Source organism: Archocentrus centrarchus, unplaced genomic scaffold (assembly GCF_007364275.1).
Source record: "Archocentrus centrarchus isolate MPI-CPG fArcCen1 unplaced genomic scaffold, fArcCen1 scaffold_82_ctg1, whole genome shotgun sequence".
In the NCBI taxonomy this organism is placed as follows: Eukaryota; Metazoa; Chordata; class Actinopteri; order Cichliformes; family Cichlidae; genus Archocentrus; species Archocentrus centrarchus.
The window spans coordinates 16,900-43,117 of record NW_022060292.1 but is presented as its reverse complement, the minus strand read 5'-3'; the positions used below and the strand labels follow the sequence as shown (position 1 = coordinate 43,117).

At 44.8% G+C, this 26,218-nt stretch overlaps 1 protein-coding gene and 2 non-coding genes across 3 annotated transcripts in view; 2 read left to right on the top strand and 1 right to left on the bottom strand.

The window, feature by feature from the left end:
• Window positions 1-332: 332 nt before the first annotated feature.
• LOC115777874 (centriolin-like) overlaps window positions 333-26,218 on the top strand; it is a 35,003-nt gene continuing 9,117 nt past the window's right edge. Inside the window, exons 1-25 of the mRNA XM_030725896.1 lie at window positions 333-441; window positions 1,234-1,306; window positions 1,381-1,490; window positions 3,085-3,179; window positions 5,860-5,995; window positions 6,357-6,525; window positions 10,095-10,159; window positions 10,459-10,605; window positions 14,474-14,627; window positions 14,726-14,814; window positions 15,420-15,542; window positions 15,621-15,776; window positions 16,203-16,345; window positions 16,841-17,078; window positions 17,605-17,676; window positions 19,408-19,578; window positions 20,238-20,465; window positions 20,748-20,892; window positions 20,962-21,149; window positions 22,005-22,111; window positions 22,847-22,976; window positions 24,076-24,164; window positions 24,244-24,384; window positions 25,508-25,571; window positions 25,802-25,912. Of these exons, the coding sequence (XP_030581756.1) occupies window positions 1,249-1,306; window positions 1,381-1,490; window positions 3,085-3,179; window positions 5,860-5,995; window positions 6,357-6,525; window positions 10,095-10,159; window positions 10,459-10,605; window positions 14,474-14,627; window positions 14,726-14,814; window positions 15,420-15,542; window positions 15,621-15,776; window positions 16,203-16,345; window positions 16,841-17,078; window positions 17,605-17,676; window positions 19,408-19,578; window positions 20,238-20,465; window positions 20,748-20,892; window positions 20,962-21,149; window positions 22,005-22,111; window positions 22,847-22,976; window positions 24,076-24,164; window positions 24,244-24,384; window positions 25,508-25,571; window positions 25,802-25,912 (3,129 nt within the window). The 5' untranslated portion in view covers window positions 333-441; window positions 1,234-1,248. The remainder of the gene's footprint in view (window positions 442-1,233; window positions 1,307-1,380; window positions 1,491-3,084; window positions 3,180-5,859; window positions 5,996-6,356; window positions 6,526-10,094; window positions 10,160-10,458; window positions 10,606-14,473; window positions 14,628-14,725; window positions 14,815-15,419; window positions 15,543-15,620; window positions 15,777-16,202; window positions 16,346-16,840; window positions 17,079-17,604; window positions 17,677-19,407; window positions 19,579-20,237; window positions 20,466-20,747; window positions 20,893-20,961; window positions 21,150-22,004; window positions 22,112-22,846; window positions 22,977-24,075; window positions 24,165-24,243; window positions 24,385-25,507; window positions 25,572-25,801; window positions 25,913-26,218) is intronic.
• Window positions 9,030-9,111, bottom strand: trnas-gcu (transfer RNA serine (anticodon GCU)). Its single transcript has one exon. It is a non-coding gene; the product is annotated as a tRNA-Ser (tRNA).
• On the top strand, window positions 10,907-10,988 carry trnas-gcu (transfer RNA serine (anticodon GCU)). Its single transcript has one exon. It is a non-coding gene; the product is annotated as a tRNA-Ser (tRNA).

Here is a 26,218-nt window from a genome sequence, read left to right as displayed (position 1 = left end):
GAGAAGCAAGTACAAAAAGGTACTTAAGGAGGAAAAAAACAAGTTTTGGGGATGACTTTGAATGCAACATTCACCTGATTTAACACACAGGTTTTTACGTATGTGTGTTTGTGTTTTTCTGGACCTCTTGTTGTGTTTGTTGCGTTCACGGACTTTGACGACCGTCAGAAACTCGCTCACACCTGAATTTCTGGATCGCTCAGTTTGAAGGTAACCAATCACAGCGCTTTGTGGTTACGTTGCTATGATGACCAAACGCTGACGCTCTCCTAAGTTCACAAGTGACTAACTAGGACTAACTACCACCAGAGGACCGCGGTGTTATAGCGCAGCACGAAGGTAAACTGCTATCTGCTTTAAAAAGTGAGTTTAACTTTAACCAGTTTAACCCTTTGAAGGCTCGTAATCAGTGGCTAATGGCAGCTGACGGTCAGTGAGCAGGTACGGAGATTTAAATAGCGCGAATAAAATAAATAAATAAACAACAGTGTGTACAGGTGAAGCTTTTGGTTTTCAAGGTATTTGTTTTTTTATTATTATTTATAATGTTCATAATTATGGGACCTTTTGTTTTAATTACATTTTGAATCAGGAGCGTTACAGCAACCACAGACTTGCATTCACTCTAATCATATCAGGAAGTTACTAATCAAGCTTTATTTACATACCAGTTAAAATATCAAATGCAATTAAAAGTGCTTTAAGACAGTTGGAAATAACAAATTTGAAGCAAAACTAACAAAACAAGATTAACAACTGAGCACAAAGCTACAAGAACAAAATATTAAAATAATGAAATGAAACATTCACGCTCCAACGCATGCGTAGCCAGGAATCAAGCCGCCAACCTTCCGATCAGTGGGTGACCTGCTCTACCTCCTGAGCTACAGCCACCCCTAAATGTGTATCGTTCAGGAGGATACTGCAGTGGCTTCCTGCGCTGTAACGGCGAGGATAAATGGATGTGACCGTGTGATGACATCACTCATAACGGCAACAGTTCAACAGGTTCAGCATCTGGTGGAGTGGTGCTCCCGTAACAGCCTGGACCTTAACATCATGAAAACAAAAGACATGATAACTGATTTCAACAAATCTTGGCACATAAATTAAATATATCATATTATATAAATTAATTATATTATAATATATTTATATTATATATATATCATATATCATGATTAAAAATAAAATCAGACTAATGTCCCCGCCCTTTGTCTTGTCTCTCCTCAGCTGTTAGCGCTAAAGATGGAGGAGCAGGAGGAGGCAGGAGGAGGAGGTGCAGACTCTCAGGAGAACAGAGGAGGTACAGGAAGCCATCTGTCCTGCAGATCCTCAAAACTTTGATCCTGTGCGTGATGCTGTGTTTTCCCCGTCCAGGTGTCAGGTTTATAACAGATGAGCTGCTGCTGAACCTGACCGGCCGTCGGGCTCTGGCTCCAGTTCGAAGTCTGAGTCTGTCATCATCAACTGCAGCCCAGCACTTCACGGTGAGAACAAATGGCCCATCCGTCCTTCTGACTGTTCTTCTGTGGACATTAAACATACAGCTGTTAGTCATGTTTCTGCAGCTGCTTCAGGACCAGAGTTTTTAGACGCTTTCGAAGGGCTCCAGGGGTCGGTGATGATTTATGGGACTGAAACTGATTTAAGGAAATTAAATAGATTTTTTTCTTCCACATTATTAAATTACAGGATGTGTGTGGTCTTCTGCTGCTGTAGCCCATTTGCTTCAGTGTTCGATGTGCTGTGCGTTCAGAGATGCTCCTCTGCATACCTCGCTTGTAGCAAGTGGTTATTTGAGTCACTGCTGACCTTCCTCTCAGCTCGAAGCAGTCTGGACATTGTCCTCTGACCTCTGACATCTTCTCCCAGCGCGGGGCTGCTCACAGGATGTTTCCTCTGTTTCAGACATTCTCTGTAAACCCCAGAGATTGTTGTGTGGGGAAATCCCACCAGACCAGCCGTTTCTGGGAATCCTGCTTATGTGAGGGGTTCAGCTGTATTTCTGACTCAGTAGGAATGTTTCTAGGACTTTTTTTAAGGCTTCTAATAATCCACTGCTCTGAATCATTTTATTGTCTTTCATTTAGTCAGTGGTAGTTTTCAAACCGATTCCCCTGTGACTACTCGCTGTAAATACCATAGGGTCCAAGATACAGTTTGTCCCACCAGGCCATGTGTTATCATTGAGCAAATTGCTGCTTCTGCTGCCGCACTGTCTACAGTGCATGATGTGAATGAGAAGGTAAGGCTATGGACTGCTAATCCATTGTGCCCCCCACATGTGGTCTCAAAACCCATCCTTGTCAGATTTTAGGACTGAGCTCTCAGATGTTGTTGCAGTATCCTTCACTCTGTACCTCTGTGATGTCAGATCAGGGTGGGGTTTACAGGTGTAGCTACTACAGTGTTAGGTTTACAGGCTCAGTGTTTTCTGTGACTCAGCTGTAAACATGCTGCAGAAGGGACCGTGAAGCTACAGCTGCTGCATTTTCCAACCTGACATGGGATTTAAATCAAATGGTTCGTTCACTTTTCATGTGAGAAGAAGTGGGTTTGATGCCACGTTCTTCAGGAGGCTTTGTTTGTTTGGTTTTTTTATTAACACCTTCAGGCTTTTCTGTGCAGATCCATCTGACCAATCACAGTAAATGGTTGGTGACAGGCTCCGCCCTATTGTGACATCAGAAAGGTTCAGATGGAGGGACTTTGACAATTATACACCACAAAACCAGCCAGATGTCCAGCAGTCAGTACTTATGTGGGATCTTAAAATTTTATTAAAATTTATTATTAATTAAAATGTGAGGTAAAAAAGCACAAAGAACTGCACTATGTGCTTTTTATATGAATGACTTTTGGTTAGCAATCTTTGTCTTTATCTATTTTGGGATGACATCACCTGGACTGACACACTGGCTCAGTTGGGTTTTAAAAAGGTTTAAAAAAAGTGTTAATTATGATTTTTACAATGGTGCAGGTACCCTGTGTGTGTGTGTGTGTGTGTGTGTGTGTGTGTGTGTGTGTGTGTGTGTGTGTGTGTGTGTGTGTGTGTGTGTGTGTGTGTGTGTGTGTCTACAGGTTTTAGAGCTGAAGCACCACCTGATCCAGATGATAGAGAGACTGAGCGCCCTGACACACCTGAGAGGCCTGCAGCTGGCACACAGCAGCATCAGGTGAGACACGCGGCGTATGCAGCCTGCTCTTACGACAGGTGTGAGAGGGTGTCATAAACATCCAGCTGATTTTGGGGCACGTTGTCAAACTCCCTCTTAGGACTGTTCTGCTGACAGATTCAGGAGTTTGTTTTTGGAGTTTAGGCGGACATTATTTTTATCAGCTTGAAGTCCAAAGCCCTGCACAGTGGAGACACAGTGGACAGTTTAAACTCAGCTGCACACCAACACAGAGTTGGAGGCTTTTTCCATACAGCAGCCTCAGCAGCAGAGGTGGTTTTACTGGTCCAGTCAGGAAATGACATTAGTCTGACAGTAGCTTAGGGCTGGTGTAACTGGAGAGTGATGCAGGAGAAGTAACTCAGCTGGATCACAGCTCTGCTTTTAACAGATGATGTCATCCATCATCTCACACGGGGCTGCTGCAGAGGACTTTTAATCCTGTCTTTTCTCCACTTAATATCAGTGGTGCCAGAAGTTAGAGCTAACCAGAAATTCTGTCCATGAGGCAGACCTGGCAGACTCCAGCAGCCACCAGGAACGAGTCTGACTTTCTGAGGTACCAGCCAACGTTTCAACATCCACAGGGAACTGAAAAGCTTTTAACAATGGTCCCAACTGGGAATTTCAGCTTATTCCTCTGTGACTGTTATCTGTGGATGCTGCAGAGTCCAAATCACAGTTTGTCCATCCAGACCACGTCTTCTGTGAACAGATTCTTCCTCCCTCCACCCTTGAAACACAAAACCAGCAGATCGGTTAAGGTGGTAGACTGTTAGTCCACTGTGGGCTGGAGTCCTGTCCTTGCTGATGTTCGCTTGTTGTCATGAATATTCAGGTAGTTTTGTGGCACATTGTTGGAAACTCCGTACCTTTCTGATGTCAGATTAGGGCGGAGTCTGTGTCAACTGTGATTGGACAGGAAGCTCAGGAAGATGTCATCCACAGTGCTAGTTCTTTTCTCTTTAAGTATATCTTTTCATGGGACAACACTGAAAAAATGACTTTGACACAATTAAAAGTAGTCTGTGTGCAGCTTATATAATAGTCTTCATGTAGAGCAACAATTCGTCTTTTAAGATCCTCAGAGAGTTCTTTGCCATGTTGGAACTTTCAGTGACCAGTATGAGAGAGTGTGAGAGCTGTACTACAAAACTGAACACACCTGCTCCTTATGCACACCTGAGACCTAGTAACACTAACGAGTCACATGACATTTTTGAAGGGGAAATGACAAGCAGTGCTCAATTTGGACATTTATGGGTGTAGTCTCTGAGGGGTGTACTCACTTTTGTTGCTGCTGGTTTAGACATTAATGGCTGTATATTGAGTTATTTTGAGGGAAGAATAAATTTACACTGTTATATAAGCTGCACACAGACTACTTTTCATTTTGTCATTTTGTCAGTGTTGTCCCATGAAAAGAGCAGCACCCTGATGGTTAATGTTTGGTGTTCTTCTACACGTGCTGCAGCTCAGCTGTTTGTAGTGATCCAGCTCTCAGCTCTCCTCAGCTGTCCCAGCTCTCCTGACATCACAAACACACTGATCCTCCTGCAGCCCCCTCTCACTGGGCTGAGCTGCTTTCACACAGAAACACATCACACTTAAGATGTGAGCTTGCACACAGGCATTACCTGCTCCTTTACCCAGTCTGAGCTGCTCTCAGCAGATTGATGGTTATCACCGAAGTGAACTGACTGCTCTTTGTGTGTAAATTAGCACATTGATAGTAGATCACCCTGCAGCGCCAGTAATTTGCCCCACTTAATGAATCTGTCCCTTTGCTTATAAAAATGAATAAATATCTTTTTCTCATATTTTCATGCTGAAGAGTGTAACACGTCCCCTCCATCCATCCATGATCCCAGATGAGCCAAAGTATCCTAAAGGCTGCAATAAAAATATCAGATATCACTGATCCAACCGAATTATACAGAACCATGAATGCACTTTAATCAGGTCATATGGATCATAATCTGATTTATATGAATCTGTGTTCTTCATGCAGCAGCAGCTGGACAGGAAACAGATGTTCTTCCCACAGTGTGATGTTCAGAGTTTAGCTGTGAGTGTAACAGGCTGTTGTTGAAGGTCAAAAACATTTCAGCAGGTGATGGAAATGGAAAACCCATTGTTAGTTCACATTTCAATGATCTGCACTACAGTTTTGTTGATCATATTCATGAATGGTCGGACAGTGCGTTGCTGCACATTGTGAGACAACACTATCTCCTCTCTGAAGGATGGTCCAGTATCTCCTCTGCAAAAGGAAGAAATAAAGGAAGCATTGAAGCGACTTTACTTATTTGGAGAATTCAAACAGGTTTTATTGTGGCTGCCATGCAGATACTTCTGGATCACTTCACACAGTTAGAAACCTTCCTAGGCAAAATGGGCTGTTTGAACACGCCCTCACTCAGTGCGCTGCTACTGAGAGAACACGTGGAAGAAATGGAGTTTCATCACCAGTGCCCCCATGGTCTGGAGGACAGGGGCATCAAGCCTGGTACCTTTCACATGCTGAGTGAGCACTCTACCATCTGAGCTAAATCCCCACTGATACAGCTCACAGAGCTTTACAGCAACATAGAGTAACACCTGATTTCACTCTAACAACAGCAATCAGGCTAAGTGCATGCGTGTGTGTGTGTGTGTGTGTGTGTGTGTGTGAGTCCAGGAGGATTGAGGGACTCTTGTCCAATCTGCATCATCTCAGACTGTCCTACAGCAGAATCGAGCACATTTCCGTGTACCTGGGGAAGGAGCTGCGCTCCCTGCACACGCTCCATCTGCAGGACGACCTCATCACATCTGCAAGTACCATCCAACTATTCCTACCCATCTGCACATCTGTCTCTGTGAGGACCAGAACATTTGACCTCAGCAGATGTTAGAGATCATTTAGGAGCTACCTCTGTCTGCTCCTGTCCTGCTTCTTCATGGTTTCATTTTTAACATTTTTCAGAAAAAATTACTTGCTTTTGGCTGGTTGGATAAAGAGGTTTTATCTGAGAGTTGTTCTTTCTTAATCTTCCTCTTCTGGGTGTAGTTCACATTTCACCTTCTGGTTAGCGTTCACTGAAATGTGGTCCTACCTCCACCTTCTAGTTAGCTTTCCTCTAACAAACTTCAGTTAAAATCAGGTGTTTTCAGATGTTCTCTGTATTTGTACAGCTGTATGAGGCCTTCACGCTGCATTCTCTGAGCAGCCTATCAGAGCTATCTGTGCCAGGAATCTCCGCCTCCTCGCTGCTGCGCTCCCACCTTGGGACTCTGGATAGGCTGGACGACCAGCCAATCAACGAGCTGGCGACGGGGCACGCCCACCGGCGCTTCAGTGGTGGTATGCACAGTAAAACTTTTATAATTTTCAAAGCATTTTGTTCCTCTTGTAAATGTTATTTATCAAATTTCTGTATTCTCCTGCTGCTAAATCCTACCGTCCACAACAAAAATAACGCAGCGCTACCTGGAATTAAAACTAATCACTGGAGTGCTGCAGGAGAACCATTTTTAGATACACAAAGAACCTTTTTGTGAGCGATCCGATAACGAAAAACTTCTGCTGATGTTTCTTAAAATAACTCACTGGAGGTGCCTCAAAGAACCACTTTTGGATGGTAAATAAGGTTCTCGTGTCATGACTGAATATTTTTTCAGTGACACAAATTTTACATTTCATCCACTTTACAGCTTCAGTTTTCATTTAGACTGTTTTTACGTGTTTCTATGATATAATGAAGAACAGTTTCAAAGACTTAATGGAAAACCAATCAGATCTGTATTTACAGCTCTGACCCGTCTTCTTCCATAACGTCTGTCGTTCTCTGCGGGATGCTGGCTCTCAGCTTCTGGGCCAAATCCTGATGGATGGAGATCCTCTCCTGCCTCATCAGAGCTCCCAGCTGATCAGTTTGTGTCTTCTGCTTTTTAAGGACTGACCACAGATTCTTGATCAGATTAAGATGTGAGGAGTTTCCTGGCCATGAATCAAAACTGTTCATTTGATGATCTCTGAGCCTCTTGGTGAGCACTTTAGCCTCATGACATGAAGCTCCATCATACTGGAAATGCACAGATTGTCACCAAACTGCTCCTGCATGGTTGGAAGATGTTGGTCTGTGAGGATGATTTCAGTTTGGCTCTGAAAATCTCACCAGGCGGCGGTCAAAACATGAAGTCAGGGTGGGTTTCAGTGTGCCGTGATGTTCACAGACTCGTGGAGATGTTTCCTCACTGATGATGGATAAAGGGAAGACTACCTCCTGACTGCTTCCTTAAAACCACCATCTGTTTCAATGTCCCAGAATTCCTTCCTGTACCTGTCTGCAGGTGTCAACAAAAACATTACTGTAATCTTCCAGATTGCCACAAACTCCGGATTTCCTGAAGTGATTCCAAAATAAAAGCATTTTGTTCTGTATGTGATCAGTTAGAGAAGATGACAACTGAGGTCATGAGAGCTTCACAAGAGCAGGGGTTAGCTTTCTGTAAGACAGACACCAGACTCTGTACACACACATGCGTCTGTCCCACCAGGAGATTAGTAAAAGTGTGGCTGAGAGTCCACACCTGTGCAAGGCTGGACACATCAGGAACACCTTCATCACTTCCACTCCCCGATCCTCTCTGCGGCCTCAGGAGGGCTCAGATGTCACTGACATGGAGTTACCACGCCCCCTACAGGAAGACAGCAGAGTCCAGGTCAGCACAGGCCCATCTCTAAGAGTAAAACGCAGGCTTTATGTCCCGTGAAGCCAGGGGAACAAGAAAGGGTTAAAGGTTGCAGCTATTGATCCTGCTAGCTCTCACATGCTAAGCAGATGCTCTGTCATTTGAGCCAATTGGCCCTGTCAGTGTTTGCCCTCTCCTGAACATTATTTTGTGGCATGTTGTAGACAAAAAGCTGAAGAGGTGCTTTGAAGCCAAACGTCACTTCAGAAATAAACCTGGCATACTCCAAAGACAAGCTCCATCAGGGGATGGGGCCATCTAAATTGTGTGACAGCTGGATGTCCTCAGCGTGCTGCCTGGTAAAGCTCAGATGGTAGCGAAGCCACTTAGCTATTTTTGGTCAAAACACTTGAGGAGACTGCAACACTGCCAACAGTAACTCTAAGGTGATGTAACAGCCAGGAGGCAGGATGAAGATGCATTCATCAGAGTTGTGTGTCGCAGCTTTTCAGACAGAAAAGTTCTTAAACAACTATATGTAGATGCTCCTCAGGTTGATGTTCACAGGTTCTCTGACTAAGAGTTAGCTCACAGAAAGAGTCTTTCTTCAGCTCGATGAAACAAGGTGCTGAACGTTATGGAAAGTTTCTGCTTCATTCAGCTGGTAATATAACTTCTGCCACTGGCTTCTGCTGCATTTTGTAAACTGGACTGAAGTGGCAGATTACTTTAACCCCATCTAGTCTTTATAGTTTTCTGGAGAATTTACAGGTCAAAGACGAGAAAACGTGTTGGAAGTGCAGCCACTGAGCTCACTACCACTCGCACTGCTTTATTCATTGCATGCGTTAGTTTGTAGTCTGTTAGCTTACTGGGTCATGAACTCTGTCATAAAGTCTCTCAGTGCTTGTTCTGGGGGCTACTCAGGAAAAATATGAGTTTGCAACCAGGTCAACTGTTCTAGTTTTTCTGTTCAACAGATGATAAATTACAGCTTCTCTAGCTGAGATTCAGCACATAAAAAGCTTTTTTTTCCTGCTGAAAGTTGATTGGGCAAGAATGCGATAGTAGGATATGATTTATTTGTTTTGAAAACCACTGAAACAAATGACATCACAACAGTACAGAATTTCTGTCAATGCTTCGGCGCTCATGATAAATGAAGCAAATACCCGATGAGGATGGGATTTGAACCCACGCGTGCAGAGCACAATGGATTAGCAGTCCATCGCCTTAACCACTCGGCCACCTCATCTGCTCTCTGTGCGAGTCTGCAGCAGGACATGAGGGCTCAATCAGCAATACGCAGACGATTAAAGACTAAAAACTGAAGGAGACTTTCTGCATAATAAGTCTGTTACTTTAGGTACCTGAAGCTGTTAATACTCATATCATTTTAATTAAGCCTCATCTGAAACCTCAACAGAACAGATGCAGCCTTCACAGAAGCAGCACACATTTCCACACGTTGGAGAACACAGTATCACACAGACGTTGTTCTTTCTGTGTTAAGAAGCTGAATGCAGGCATCAGTCCGGCTAAATAAATCACTGAAACAGGGGTGGAGACGATGGCGTTTCATTATTGTTGAAGTTTCTACAACACTGCTGGATTCGGAGATCCTTTGTAGGTCCTGCAGGTCCAGGTTACAGTTCATCCATCGTCCACATGTGTTCTGTGGACAAATTCCTATTTTTACCACAGGTATCTATCGATCTCCTGTGTTGTCGACCTTCAGTCATTTCTGTGGAAAGGTGAACCCTTTAAATGAGCGATGAAAGTCAGATACCTCTCACATGCAATACCAGTCAGAAGGCCTCTGATTTAACATTCTGCCCATAAATAAAACGACCGATTCCTTTCAGTCGTGTTTAAACCTCGTCAGTGATTTTTCCACCTGTAGTGACAGCAGAGTCTGATGTTCCACACAAATTACGCCACCTATTTTCTCTCTAACCTCTATACAGCCAGTCAATCACAGCAAGGAATCAGGCGCAGACCCCGCCCTGAGGTGTCTTCAGGGTTATGATAGCTGATCGCTCTGTGTCCTGGTCTCTGCATCTTTTTCAGTGGGGATTCTGGAGGAGATCATTTTGGGATTGATGGCTGCATCCTCCAGGATGTTCCCTCTGTATAGGATGTGATCTGGATAAATCTTAGTCAATGAGTTAACTCTTACATCTTTGGTTCTACAGTTTTGATGCTCTGAACTCAATGTCGGTGCTTTCTTCTGTGTAGCTGATGCTGACCTCCTTCACACGGCCAATCAGCTGGAACCTGAGCACCTGGTGTCACAGAGACAGGTAACACACATAAAATATTTTAACACAGGATATTTTCCACATATATCCTTTCTCACATGTAGCTTACAGCAGGAAATAGTCCATGTCAGGCATGTACTAGTGGAAATACTTCACGTCATTCAGGTGAGGGAACTACCTGGATAGAGCATCCAGGAGGCAGAACACATGATCGCTAGCTGTGAAGTCACCTGACCTTTACCGTCACACTCTCCATTGGGTAATCGGGTAATTTCGAGAGAACTTCAGGACTGCAGTTCATGTCTGAAAACATCTATACAAACATGTCTGTGTGTGTCCAGCAGGAGGGGCTGAGTCATCACTTTAGTAAACGGTCTGTTCTGGAGGAGCTGAGAGACGAAGCTGAGGACGCAAGACGACAGATGGACGGACAGACAGAAGAGCTACAAACACAGCTGCTGATGATGGACGCAACAGACCCACAACAGGTGAGTTCAATACACCTGCTGACATCACAGACCCACGACAGGCGAGAAAACAAGTGCAAAATGCGAGTATTAATGATAAACACAGAAAAGAGAATAAAAGCAATAATAACCATTAAAGTGACAAAAATGAAAAAATGGGCATGAGAACATTTAAAAATTAATTCAGTGAGCTGTAATGATATCAGTATTACCAGCTTCAGGCACCTAAAGCAAAATACTCATTATGCAGAAAGTCTCCTTCAGTTTTTGGTCTTCAGTGTTCTGTGCTGTGTTACAGATTCAGTCCTCACATTCTTTAACTGACAAGGTGGCCGAGTGGTTAAGGCGATGGACTGCTAATCCATTGTGCTCTGCATGCATGGGTTCGAATCCCATCCTTGTCGGTTCCTTGTTTTCGTTGTTATCAGCATTCATCTCCCAGCAAACAAAAGTGAAGTTTATGGTGGTTCAGACTTCTTTGCAGGGCCTACGTACATAAGTAGAAGACTTGCAGAACCCAGCGCTCTAACCAGATGAGCGACTCCTCAGAACCACCCATCAGGTCGACACTGCATGGGTGGCTGCTCCTTTGCTGGAGTTTTTAAATTTATCAGTGAAAGAATAACAATTGTTTTAATATAAGGAATATTATAATCATCACAGCGTCGATATAAGGACACAATTGTCAGGAAATTCCTGGAGGGAGATTTCCGAAACTATCAGAATAGACTTGAGGCAATCAACAAAGAACGGTATAACTAATCTTCACCCAAAAACCTGACTACAACAAAGAGCGAAGATCCATTTAATTTGTTTCTACTGGTCAGCACCGCATGCAAAACATGACCACACAGTAATTAACACACAAGGATCACACACAATCATAAATGCAGCAATGACGTCGGCCACTTAAGGGTACGTATGTAGGCCCCGCAAAGACCCATCAGAAGTCTAAATCAGGCCTAAGAGTGATCATTACACAGTTGTGGTCAGAAGTTTCTCTGAGCTTTCTCTAATCCACACAGGGTCAAAAGTATATGTACACCCCCACTGATATTTGGTTGAATGCCCCTTAGATTGGCGGTCTGCCCAGGGTGTACCCTGCCTTTTGCTCTGGGCAGCTGGGACAGGCTCCAGTTTTGATGTGCATTCGGGATCATTGTCCTGTTGGAACACCCGTCTGTGTCCGAGCTTCAGCCATCTAGCTGCTGATGTGAGGTGAAGCTGAAGAATTCCTTCCCTTCGTGGCTCAGCACAGCTGCAGATGATAGAAAGTCCAAACAGTCAAACTCCATCTAAAAATGTTCATGATGCATTAAATGGGATGTGGATTTCTGTGTGTGGAACGAGGGTGTCTGATAGCGTCACTTTTTCTGCCAAACGCCTCTTTCTATGTGAGTGTGCGTCAGAGCCTGAAGCAGAAAGGGTTAACGGAGAAATTTGATCACCACAGTGGTGATACCTGCTATCTCTGCCCGGGGTTCCTGCTGTGTTTCAACCTCAAGGATGTTTGTTTCTGCAGAGGAGCATGAAGGACAGCTGGAGGTGGGCGACCCTTGGAGGAGGTCATGGTTGTAGTGACCGCAGAACGAAGCAAGCGATGGAGGGGAGTTAGGTTGAATGATAGCGCACTGGCTTAGCGTGCAAGAGGTAGAGGGATCGATGCCCGCTCACTCATTGTGAACACCTGAGTGGAAAAAAGGTGTAAAAAACCTCTGGAGAACATGTGCATCAAGCCCCCTGCCTCTCATGTGCAAAGTGAGTGCGCTACCATTTGAGCTTGGTTCCTTCTTTTTGCCAGCCTCCTGCAGGCAGAGAAACCCTGAGCCACAAACACACCAGTCTGATATCAAACTTCATGACTGAGTGATGCTGGCACTCAGTATAATCATTAATAACATGGAAACTGCTCAGTGTTTCTGATCAGTGATGTTTAATTCTTGTCTGATTGTTGTGTTCTGCACGCCCCTGTTATGGACCAGGATCACATTTGGTCAGCGTATCTCAGGGTTGCTGTGCCTGCAGGAGCCAACAGTGAGCTGGTAAAGTCGCTTAGCCTGAGGGCCTGAAACCTGTGCTCTACACCGGAGGTTTAACCCTGTCTGAGCTCATCAGTGAAACGGTATCTGCAGCAGATCGTAGAAACACTAACGTACAAAGATCATTTACGAAGCAGAAGTCAACTTGTTGCTTCCTTCAGATTAATATTTTACACAAACACACAATCAGCTGATGACATGAAACAGCACTGAAACCAGTTTGGTTAAATGATGCTCACACATTAGGCATAACTACTTTACTGTTCTTAACTGAAGATTACAACCTCAGGTACATTCATTTCAGTTTAAGAACAGCTGTTAGCAGCATGTGTGTGTGCTCATGTGTGTGCGCTCATGTGTGTTGAACCAATCACAGTAGAGAGGAGAAAGCCTTGAAACTTTAACAGATGATGGAAGCCGTCGGTGTCCTCAGAGGTTTCTGTCCCGCAGGACTGAAGCTGAGCCTGGTGTTCAGCCTCAGAGCAGCAACAGCTCGCTGTCTCTTTAAGAACATACCCCCCCCCCCCCCCCCATCAGAGGCGGGGCTTACCCAGCTTTTCCTCTCCTGTTGGACAGAGGGAGACTGTGATTGGGTGGGAGTAAGATTTCCTGTGTTGATTCAAAGAAAGACAGAGAGGAGGAGAGGAAGAGGAGTTTGTAACGAAGGAAAGGAAACAGAGAGGGAAGAAAGTGAAGGTGGGAGGAAGGTGAGATGTTTACTGTGAACTGACAGACACGAGGAGGAGGAGGAGGAGGAGGAGGTTACCCAGCAGCTCCCAGTGGAGCACAGTCCATTACACTGAAGTGAGAACAGTGAGCACAACAACACGTCTTTGAGATGAAACACCGTCAGCAGGATTTCAGTCTGTGCAGGAGGTCTCTGATGACCCATGATGCGCCGCAGAGGATCTGATCCCAGCTGGAAAACCTGAAAACAAACCGGTGAGACTCACGCTGAAAGATTTCTGAGAAGAGGACAGAAGGCAAACGACCGAGTCTAAGACAGGAAAGACAAAGACTGAAAGAAGGACAGGAGAATCAGGTTTAATGAGATTAAAAGAACCAAGAGAGCGATTTATCAGGGTTAAGGTCCAGGAACTTTCAGGAGTTTAAATCAAAGTCTTTCTAGAAGGACTTTGAGAGCTCAGCTGACTTCCTTGGACCAAACTGGGGAGCTCATTTCTGATGAATAATCAGGGAGTCATATCTAATTTTACTGGTCATCATCATTTAAAAATTGAATCGGCAGGCAGATCTGACAAACTTTTACAGGTTTGATGATTTTCAGGTTTAATTTCAAATAAATAACTAAAACAGTAATCAGATTTTATGGTCCATATCACAGCGGGACTGTTGCTTCTGCAGAGCTCGTCTGTGGGTTTCTGCTAAAAAGTGAGATAAACACGTTGAAAGGAAGCAGCACTTGATACATAAATCATAAAAAAGATGACAAAATTAGATACGAAGCTTTCATTGTTTGGCTTCTTAAAATATGCCGATAAACTTCTGTAACTAACTCAAGGCTTTTATTTGGAAAATCTGAGGTATTTTTGAGCATCCTGTTAAGTTTCTAAGATTAACTAAGAGTTTTTATTTTGAAAATTTGACAGCAAAAGCATCTGGATTAACATCCAATAAGCATTTGGAGGCTTTTATTTTTAAAATATTAGCATTTAACTAACACTGTTCAACTCCTATATTTATCCTGGGGCTTATATTTTGAAACTTCCAGATGTTAAAGCATATTTGGTAAAGTACAGCTGTCTGTGTGGAATCAGTGGACTCTCCCTTTAATTACTGCAGCTCAGGAAAGCAACGTTCTGACTGGCTGACATCTCTCTCTCTCTTAGGTCCATGTGACCTCTGAGGTGTCCAGCTGCAGGCAGCTGTTGGGCAGGATGAGCAGGATGCAGCGTGAGCTGGAGGGTCGCCTTGATGACCTGCTGTCACGCATCGCCATGGAGACGCAGGAGATCAAGGAACTGGAGCAGCAGCTGACCAATGGTGAGGAGAAATCAGAACAATGAGAGAGCAGCACTCAGACCAGAGCCCTCTGATTGGCTGTTGGTTAATAAAAGGATTTCTGTCCTCCACCTTCTCAGGTCAGATTATGGCGAACGAAGCTCTGCAGAGGGATCTGGAGGAGGTGATCTCTGGACTTCAGGAATACCTGCGAGGACTCAGAGAGCAGGTGCAACCTGGCCTGATGACCCATGCCCGGGAAAATGCTGTGACCGGTGTCGATCCCTGACGTCATTAGCACCACCCTAACATTAATAATAATAATATTTGCTGGTCAGGGCTTCAGAGGGACAGTGGGGAACAACAGATATACCCCAGAGCTCCTGCTCCACAGGTGGTGCTCTCCAGCCTGTCCAGAATGGGTGGAGCTCCAAATGTTTTTCTTCTGGAAAGTTCATCGTGGTTTGACTTTAAAACCATAGAACAAGAAGTCATCAGCCAATGAGCATGCAGATTCATGCCACAGATAATCCTCCATTTTGAAATACAGTATGACCAAGATTTACAAAACAGAATTCATTTTTTTAGACAAGTGTTTGCAGAGGTCAGAGGTCAGAAAGCTGTTTTCCTATCGACTTCTGTAGGACTGGACATGTCTTTGCAGCCACAGCTATCGCCCTCTGGTGGCCTTCAGATAGAAGGATGGAAGATAATCTGTGATCCTATGAAAGGGTGTTACTGCTGAAACTGCTAAACATTGTGTGTGTGTGTGTGTGTGTGTGTGTGTGTGTGTGTGTGTGTGTGTGTGTGTGTGTGTGTGTGTGTGTGTTTCAGGCTCATCGTTCTCAGCAGCAGGTGCACAGTCTGCAAGCCGAAAACCAGAGTCTGCAGCTACACCTGGAAGACACTGAGAGGCACTGCCGGCAGCTGGAGGACTCGGTTAGGACTCACACACAGGTGAGTGAGTTACTCTGCAGGTGTCACTGTGTAATACATACACCTGTCTGCCTGCCTGAGTGCCTGTCTGCATTTCAGAACATGTCTGTCCAGCAGGGAGAGCTCTTAGCTCTCAGGATGGAGGCGCAGGCTCTTAAGGACAGACAGGTGCAGAGCTGCAGAGAGCAGGTGGAGCTGGAGGCAGAGCTTCAGCAGCTGAGGGAGGAGCTAAGCGAACAGGTGATGCTGGGACATGTAAGCGTGTGGTATGTCTGCTGATCTCTATGACCTCGGGGTCCTCCACGTGATTATTATTTCTGACATCTCTGTGATATAAATCAGTGACCCAGAACACAGCAAAGAGCAAGGCAGCATTTCAGCCTAAACAGCCTCTGTCATGTGAGCTACACCCATATTTGTATTTTGTATAGTAAGTGAGTGCCTCTCAAGTCCTGACAGAATCCCACATTAAGCAATCACTGACATAAAGTGCAGTGACATAAACACACCGGTGCTGCGTTAATATGTATTTGTGTTCAGCGCGATGCTCGAGACCAATGGTTCTCAAAGTCAAGAGTGCTGCAGCCCAGTTACAAAACAGAAAATCCCATGGGGCCGTGAACCATACTTTGGGAATGACTACCTAGACCATCAACCTGCAGCAGTCTCCTCTGTCCGCAGGATGAGAAATCGTGTCTTCAGAAAGAAGTCCACAGACTTCAGGCTCAGCTGGACCAGTTTACAACCGCCCTGTCAGAACCTCAGGAGGGCCTGCGTGGAGCAGAGGAGCCGGATGGAGATAAATCCAGATACCAGACGAGCAGGTCGGTTTTTGTTAAGTTCCTCCGTTAACCTGGACACAAGCACAGAACACAGTTGTAGGTCAAACAAATCTTTATTAGTAAGCATGCAGTCTTTGCAGCTGGCTATGCGGCTGAGGCTGCGTTTCCACACACTCTGGCTTCGGTTACCTGGTGGTTCCAAGTTGGCCATAGGTGTGAATGAATGTCTGTCTCTGTGTGGATGGATGAAGTTAAAGGTCATAAAAAAATTTATCATAATTAAAAGTAACCCCCCAAAATAGTCAAAGAAATCATAAAAAATTCAGTAATCAGACATAAACAGGAAATAAATTAATTCTAAAATAAATAAATTCAGTGATGGATAAATAAAACTGAATGCTGGAATAAATGATAGTTCGTAGTTTGGATAGAGCAGACCTCGGCTCGCCGAGTGCTCTTTTGCTTTTTATATTCAAATCAATAAAATTCATCCTGCGCCTCTCTGCCCTGCTGAGTTCCTCACCTCGTCCCCTTCAGTCCCATCAGTCCTGACCTCACGTTGTCCAGAAGCTCGGATCAGCTCTCCGGGATGATCCAGCAAACCGGGACCTGCAGACCACAGCGGGACATCAAATACAGCCAGGAACATATAACCAGACTGCAGGCTGAGCTGACCCGGCACCAGGCTGATCATTTTGAGGAGCAGGAGTCAGGCTGGAAGCTTGAGGAGCTTCAGAGGAGTGAGCGCAGGAGTAGACTCCTTCAGCAAAATCTGGTGGGTATCATTTAATCACAAAGACAAAAGCAGCTACTGTTATATTACGTTTCAGCAACGTAAACGATCGTCAGCACAATATTCTGCTTCTGCGATCTGATTGTCAGGTAAGGATGTAGGATAGGGCGCCCGTTTTCAAATGATAACTCGAGCAGATATTAGGAGTGAAGTTAAAGCCCAGCAGAAACCAGCTGGCTGCCTCGATTGAAGGTGATGCTAACAGGAGGCTGCTGCTCAGTTCACACCCCAAATCAAACTGGAGGATGCTGTAAAGCAGCTTGTGGTGCTTGTGGTAACATTAAATTAACTATATTGAAACTGTAAACATGTTAATTTCTGCCATAAAGTTTTAACATGGGAGTCTATGGGGAATGACTCACTGTGGCGCCTCTGCTGGACTGTAGAGGAACTGCAGCTTTGGAGTTTCAGTGATGCTTCATGTTGGTGGCCCTGCAGAAACTCCTGTGCTCAATCTGAACTGTCAGACATTAAATTCTATGTTTACTCGTATATTTTTGTCCTGCAGGAGGCGCAGCTGCAGGAGAGTCGTCTGCAGCTTCAGGACGTCCGGCAGGAGAGAGACGAGCTGCTGCAACAGGTCAGACACCATTCGCCTCAGGTCAAAGGTTACAGCATCACAGGTCACTCACTGGTTTATGTGTCTCAGGGATCCCATCTATGTTGTCTGGGGGCTTTTACTCCCTGGTAGGGTCTCCCAATCCAAATTGGTCCTGGTTGAGGGGCCAAATGAAGAGCAATTCAAACGACCCCTGTGAGAGGAAGATCAGGGGAACAGGTTACCCTGCTCGGGATAGGATGATGACCAGAGCCCGCTCCTGGAGCCAGGCCTTGGGAGGATGATCGAAGGAGAGCAGCCAGTCTCCAGGTCTTAGCCTGTGGGGCCCGGCTGTGCGCAGCCCATCTGGAAACATCCTGTAGGCCCACCACCTGCAGGAGGCACTGTAGGGGTCAGGTGCAGTGTGTGTTGGGCGGTGGCCAAGGGCGGAGGCTCTGCTAGACAGATCCCCGGCTATCGATGATGGCCATCGGGACATGGAATTTCACCGCTCTGGTGGGGAAAGAGCCTGAGGATATTCACGTGTGCGTGGGAGCTTGTCCATCCAGTTTACACGTGTTTTGTGGACCTGGAGAAGACATTCAACCGCGCCCCTCATGGCATGCTTTGGGGGGGTGTGCGGGAGTCATTTAGTCCCTGTACAACAGCAGCGATGGTCATGGTCCTCAGCCGGAAAAGGGTGGAGTGCCCACTTTGAATTGCTGCCCCAAGTAGAGGAGTTTAATCTTGAGGTCTTGTTCACGAGTGAAAGAGGGGAGCAGGGGATTGACAGACAGACTGGGGCTCCGGCTGCAGTGACACAGACACTGCATCCTCACCTAGGATGCCTCCTGAGTGCCTCCTAGGTGAGGTGTTCCAGGCATGTCCTGCTGGGAGGTACACCCAGGACTGAAGATTTTGGATGGTTTGACTTTTGTAAAAACAAATTGTTTGAAGCTCAGTGAAATAATTTGATTAGATTAATTAGACCCTGATTTATTTTCCACATATTTCTGCTTTAAACGTGTTCCAGCAGTGTTTTTATTTCCGTTCATGGTGTCTGTCGTCATAAACAGGTTATTTTTTCATTAATGCTAAATTTTGGTCATGTGATTCACTTTGAACCTAACAGGTGGGTTTCTGAGAATGTTCTTATACTCTGATGATTTGGACTATAAGAGAAGTGGGCGCAGGAGTAGACTCCTTCAGCACAATCTGGTGGTTTGTTTACCTTCTGTCTTTTTAACAAAGCCCTTCAAGCAGAGGGAGAGTTTGCTTAGCGTGCGAGAGGCAGCAGGACAGATGTTTGCGTTCTCCAGGAGATTTGAGATAAACCAGCGTGTCTGCATGTGCTCCTCCTACATGCAGAGCAGAGAATGAAACCACTCATCCAAGTGTGAACTGGATCAGCTGGCAATCCTTAATTTAAGATACACTATACTGACAAAAGTTCTTAATCCATAGGGTTTAATATTAAGCCAACTAATGTTAGGCTCGAGTGTCCTAAAAATCACACTTTGCCTCTGATAAACAGTTTGATTACATTCTCACATTGTGCATCCATCCATTTTCTTCCACTTATCCTTTCTTTTTTTTCTTTTGGGGGGGGGGGGGGGGGGGGGGATCAACCTACATCTGAGACTGTCAGATGTCAGTTAACTGCAATCAGCAGTCAACTGACATCTAAATTGCCATCTAAATTTTATGAATATGAATATTAGATGATTGCTCAATATCTGGTTTTGGCTCTGATTCTGTCCGTGTAACTTCCAGCTGCGTTCACGGAGCGACGCTCAGCAGAGGAGCCTCAGCCGCATCAACAGGAAGCTACGGCAGCTCAGCAGGTCCACACGTGATGCCGATCAGCTGACCGCAGAACAGCTGAAATCCACCACAGAACAGCTGAGAGAGCTGAACCACACTGTGGAGCTGCTGCAAGCACAGGTGCGCACGCACACACACACACACACACACACACACACACACACACACACACACACACACACACACTGTTGAAGGGGCTACTCAAAGAGTCATATCCAATCACTAATATTTTTCCTCCACAGCTTTTGTTCCCACAGGGATGCTTTTTAACAGCACACTCACATTTAAGTTCTAATTATCAATTCTAATTATCTAATTACCAACCATACTAAAATGCTTTTAATTAGCTGATATTCAGATAAAAAGCTTAGTTTAAGAAGTTCTCATGGTGTTTTTACATGGCCGTTATGCAAATAAGCAAATAATAAGAATGAATAACCAAAAAAAAAGGGTTAAATAACTGTAGAGGTTATAAGAGGTTCTGTGTGGTGGTCGCAGCTTGGCCAGTTTTCACGTGTATTTCAGTCAGTATTTAGATTTAGATTTTTGTAGTTTGTTTTATTTAAAGTTTTTTTTTTTATTCTGTGACTGAACAGATTTATATCTGACATGCTCCAGGGGGCGCTGTTGTTACATGGACAATGCCCGGCCCTGTTTTTAACTTCAGTTGGTACCTTCAAGTCTCGTCACGTTCTGTTGAGGTTCAGGTTCATTTTAGAAAGATTTTAATTGATTTTTTTAGACGTTGTAATTTACCATAAATACCTTTAAACCCTCAGCAGGAGCAGGAATCTGTGGACGAGCTGGATGGAGACGCTCACCGGGACCGGGACCCACCCTCCCTGCAGGAGGAACGCACTGTGGAGGAGCTGAAGGCCGAGCTGGCCGACGCTCACAGACAAACACGCAGGCTGAAGAACAAGCTGGACCGGGTCAGGACCGAAACCAGGACCGGGATCAAGGCCGGGGATGGGGGACGGTGGTGGTTCGTACCTGCTGGACTCAGTGTGAGACTTTTCTGCCTTTCAGCTCGAGATCAGAGAGTGACTGAAGCAGCCGAGCAGTGTCTCCTCACAAAGCTCAAACCTGCTGTGTTTCATGCTGAATTTAGATGAAGATGATAGCAGCACAAAATGATTCTCATCATCTGTCACAGATTACTGTTCACGTTAAGCAAAACAAAATTTCTGCAGGGACTTTGGCTACAGGAAGGTTGTTTCGGGGTTTGATAAATGTTTTGTGAAAACATTAATTAACATTTTTTTTAAAAAGCTTCCTGTCTTTCTCAGGCTCCCAGTCTGGGCTCTCAGGGGACGCAGGACTCTGGTTTGGGGCTGCAGTACCTCTGTTCTCCTGAAAGGGGGCAGCATCAGGATGGACCTCCTGCAGGAGGGAGTTACTGGGTTTACACACTGCCGGCACACACCACCTCAGGTACACGCACACACCAGCTTTCAGAAGGAGCTTTTAGAGTGTCAGACTGATGAATGGCGTCTCCTGCAGGGTGGAGGGACAGCAGCAGAGGCGACACTGACGGGAGCTCAGGAGGACTGACTCCTCCTCTCCCTCCTGACCCCGCTGCTGGTGACAGTCAGACTCCACCCTTCGGACCCGCCTGGCTCCTCTACGGTTCACCGGCAGCTGTTGTTTACGGTCCTCCAGCAGGAGGCGCTGCTGCGCACGGTGACACGGTGAGAGTCTGCAGCTTTATTATCTCAGTAATCATCATAAAGTGAAGCAGATGCAAACACTGACTGTTCAGCCTGAGTTTTTATAACAGCAGGTAGGACCTCAGCTGTGTCCAGACTAAAAAAATAAAAATAATAATTTCACATATGTGTAATAACAAGAAAAGCAGGAAGTATTCAGGTCCTAAATGTTTGTTATTTCTGTAAAAGCAGTTTGTTCTACTGCTGAAATCCACTGAAAATGTTTGATTTGAACTTAATAACCTGAATGTTTAACTTTGTTTTGTTTTTTAGGTTGATTACCTGATTATTATTATTATTATTATTATTATTATTATAGTTCATTGCTCTTAATTTAACGAGAGCTGATGTCTCTAATCTCAGGAAACTTTCCTTGCAAACATACAACTTTATAATCTCTGGGTTTGCTGCTCAGAAATTTAAGAGTTTAATTTCAGGAGTTCTCAGCTTGCTCTCAGAGTGTCACCCCTCTCCCTCGGCTCCTTATTTCTTTATTCTTAATGGTCCTGACAGGCCACCGTATATTTTACATCTGTTTAAAGTTTAAATGAAGTAGGAGGGCAGAGCGTATATGTGGGCGGCAGAGGTGCACTGTCGCCTTCTTTAGGCTGGAGAGTGTAAATCAGGTTTAAACCGATGTTAGAATATCTTCAGTTTTATGACAGGTTTGCAGTTTGAAATCAGGTTAACCATAAAAATAAATTTAAGATGTAATTTATGGTCAGAGGAACGGTCACAGCTCTGTGTTCAGCTGCTGAGTGAACAATAATTTAAAACCTCACAGTGAGATTATTTATCCAACTGTGTGTGTGTGTATGTGTGTGTCTGTGTCTGCAGGGAGGTGGTTGTGTGTGTGAGTGTGTGCACAGTGAAGCAGAGAAGAAGAAGAAGAAGAAGCTACTACTGGAAAACAAAGAGCTGCGAGACGCTCTGAGACAACACAGGTAACGCACAGTCTGACACACACACAAACTCCGTGATCACACACACTGCTCTGGGATCAGCAGTTACAATGAAAAACTGATGTGGTAGAATCACGAGGTTTATTAAAAGCTGTACCTGGTTTAAAGATGGACGGTTTCAAAGCAGCTGTTATTCTCGATGTTTCACCACGACCTCAAACTTCAGCATCAACCAGAAGTTCAAGAACCATCGCTGGTGATGAGGGTCAGGGATGTGCAGGTTTCAGATGGAGAGTTCACAAGCTCCCAGACCAGGAGCTTGATGGGTGCTTTCTATATACATTCATGGGGTCATGAATCTGTCCCTCAGGGTGAACCTGTCAACATGAACGTCCTGAAGCATCAGAGGGAGAACATTCAGTGGAAAACACCTGAACTTTGGAGAAAAACACACAAGTTTTTGGACTCTACCAGGATGTAACTCCCTGCGACTTTGTTTTCTTCCCCAAATAAAATCCAAGTTAAAGGGTCACTCTTTGTAGTCAGTGAAGCAGATCCAGCACATCACAGTGCGCTCTGTGTAATTGGTCAGTCCAACGTCCAGCATTTAAAGGGGAGATCTGAGGAATCAGAGATTTTTATGGGCAGGTTTGCAGAACTGTGACCTACGACTGCTACCAAAACTTACAAACTGTTTTATGGAAATGTGGCAGTATTTTTATTTATTTTTTAAAGCTACGTGACAATGTTTTTATGTGTGTACGTGTGTGTGTGCAGGACTGTGATGCAGCTGTGTGAGGAGGTGGAGTGTGTGGAGAAAACTCTGCTGAAGAGACGAGCTGAGCTGCGTGAGGCTGACAGGAAGTTGCTGGAGGCTCAGAGCTGCATACACACCAGCAGAGAGCAGGTACACACACACACACACACACACTCACTCGCTCACTCACCTGAAGGTGTTTCATAATCTATAGAGCCTATATTAGATATTAGAAAGAATACCCAGCAATCAGATGATCCCCTATGAGCAACACTGGGTGACTGTGAGGAACAAGAGCTCCTCTTTTAATAGAACAGGAAGAAGCCTCTAACAGAAGCCATCATGGAGGGAGGAGGGGGGAGACAAGAGAGAAAAGGAAAGGAAGACAGGGGACAATATAAATTATGGGAGGAGAAGATAAAAGTTAATGACCTGCAGTGGTGAATAAACACACGGAGAGTGAAAAAGAAACACTCAGTGCATCATGGGAGCCCCCCAGCAGCCTAGGTCTATTGCAGTGTAACTAAGGGAGGGTTCAGGGTCACCTGATCCAGCTCTAACTATAAGCTTGATCATAAAGGAAAGTTTTGAGCCTAATCTTAAAAACATAGAGGGTGTCTGTCTCCTGAATCCAAGCTGGGAGCTGGTTCCACAGAAGAGGGGCCTGAAAGCTGAAGGCTCTGCCTCCCATTCTACTCTTAAGTATCCTAGGAACCACAAGTAAGCCAGCAGTCTGAGAGTGAAGTGCTCTATTGGGGTGATACGGTACTATGATGTCTTTGAGATAAGATGGAGCTGATTATTCAAGACCTTGAATGTAAGAAGATGGATTTTAAATATGGCAGAAATCTCTCTCTTTCTAGTCCCTGTCAGTACTCTAGCTGCAGCATTTTGGATCAGCTGAAGGCTTTTCAGGGAGCTTTTAGGACAGCCTGATAATAATGAATTACAATAGTCCAGCCTAGAAGTAATAAATGCATGAATTAGCTTTTCAGCATCACTCTGAGAAAGGATGTTTCTAATTTTAGAAATATTTATACCAGTTTTATTGGTAAAACTATTTGCTAATAATTTTGCTGCTCCGCCATCTTTTCCAGTCAGTCACCTGACATCAAAACAATCAACTTTTTCACAAAATAAAATCAGGTTGGATCCATTTTTTAACAACTGATTAATAATGTGATCCCGAAGACCTTTGAGCCGCCGCTCTAACCTGAACCCTCACCCGTCCATCCTCGTGTGCCTCCAGGCCAGCGAAGCTCAGCGAGATTCTGCCGTCCTGCAGCTCAGCATGGAGGACAGCGCCACCCGTCTGCTGGAGGCCACGCAGCACACCAGGTAAAGTGTTCCAGCTCAACCGCTGACCTCAAAGATCAGCACTGATATTTTCATCATTGCTATCATCTTCATCATGCAGGGAACTGCAGGAGGAGGTGGAGCAGCTGAGGAGGACAAGGGAGGAGGAAGAGCAGATGCTCAAGCAGGTGGAGGTGATGCTGAGGAGCAGAGAGGAGGAGCTTCAACAGCTCGACTCAGAAATACAAACAGCTAGAGACACGTAAGGAGGCTTTTTTTTTTTTTCTTTAAGCCTGTCCTTTCTGGCAGCTTTTGCAGTCATAATCAGCTGAATGCACTGTTGTGCCAAACATGTTTGCTTTTCTAAGATGAGCTCTATAAATGGACTAGTTCTTATATAACACTTTTCTACTCTAATTCAGCACTCAAAGCGCTTGTACAACATGTTTGCATTCGCACCCATTCATACAAGCACTTCCATATTTAACTAAGCTTAGTGCTTATTATCTAACATTCACACTCCAGTGCTCGGGTCAGAGAGCAACTTGGGATTCAGTATCTTGCCCAAGGATACTTTGGCACGTAGCCCGGAGCAGCTGGGAATTGAACCGCCAGCCTTCCGATTAATCGGTGACCTGCTCTACCAACCAAGCCACAGCCATAGGCTATAGGCTCCTCTTGTTAGTGTTTGCTTTTTATTTTATTTATTTATGCATTTCTATTATTCAAGTGCATTGGTAATATGGAAATGCTAGAGATGACAGTCCAGGAAAAAAGAGCAGGAACAAAGACGGGAAAAAAATAAGAGAAACAATAAGAATAAGGGGACAGAGCACAAATGGAAAAATGCAGTTTTTCCCCAAGTGCTGCAGCTGTAAACAACAGGACAAAAATAAAATATACAAAAATGTTGCAGAAAATTCAACAATCCCACCCTGTGTGCACAGGTGACTGTTTGTTGTGATTTGGTGCTATATAAAGAAAATCGAATTGAATTGACAAACAAACACACAATTGTGGTGTAGAGAGTGGTAAGCAGGGGTGAAAGTAAGCCGGTATAGTCCGGTACTGCATACCACTAAAAGATTCTGCACCAGTAGAGGAAGAGGAGGAGCAGCTGTCTGCTGGAAAGCCTCATTCAGAACCCTCTCCCTCTTTGCTTTTAATTGGGATATTTTGTAATAAGCAGATACACACACACACACACACACACACACACACATGAATATATATATATATATATATATATATATATATATGGATGGATGGATGGATGGATGGCAATAGGAAGCTTTTGCTGTGAAGGAGACAGGAAGATTTTATTGTGAATATGTGGCAGTGTTTAAATGTTTTATTTTGTATTGTGTTTGTGTGAATGCCTGCAGACTCGCTGACCTGCTGTCGGACTCTCAGGGGGCTCAGAGGCGCCTGGACTCTCTTAGCTGTCAGGTAACATCACACCTTTACCTGCAGATATAGGATGTGGTGTGAGGTGTAACGGTGGGTCCAAATCTTCCTGCTGAGATCAGATCAGAAAATCTGCGCTCTCCTGTTTGGAGGAGAAACCCTCCTGAACAGAATGGGGTGCTCTTTAATACTTCCTGTTTTTCACTAATGAAGGAGAAGATGTGGAGGAAAAGATGGAAACATTTAGAAAACATGTGCTGTGGTCTCTGCAGGAGGAGCAGCAGGAGCAGAGGCTGCTTCAGAAGAAGGAGGAGCATGAAACTGCTGTGAGGAGACTGGAGGAGGTCAGAGAGGAGGAACGACGACTCCACAACACAGCCAAGGTGACAGGACAGAAATCCTCAAACACAGTTTTGAGGTTCACTGAGAATCAGCACATTTTTAGGAGTCCTTCAGTTTCTGACCCTGTGAGTGGAGTGAGATGATCCACCACCTGCATCCGAGCAGCCTACACAGCTGCTGTCACAAGACCCTGAATTCAGTTAGCATTTCCCTTTTTTGTGCTGTAGAAAGAGGACATTTAACCCCAAAGCTTTTCTTGGTGTTATCAGATCCACATGGAAAGCTTTTTAGGTCACGTCACAGAGTCGCATCACGTGCTGATGAAGATCTGGTGTGTAAAAATGCTT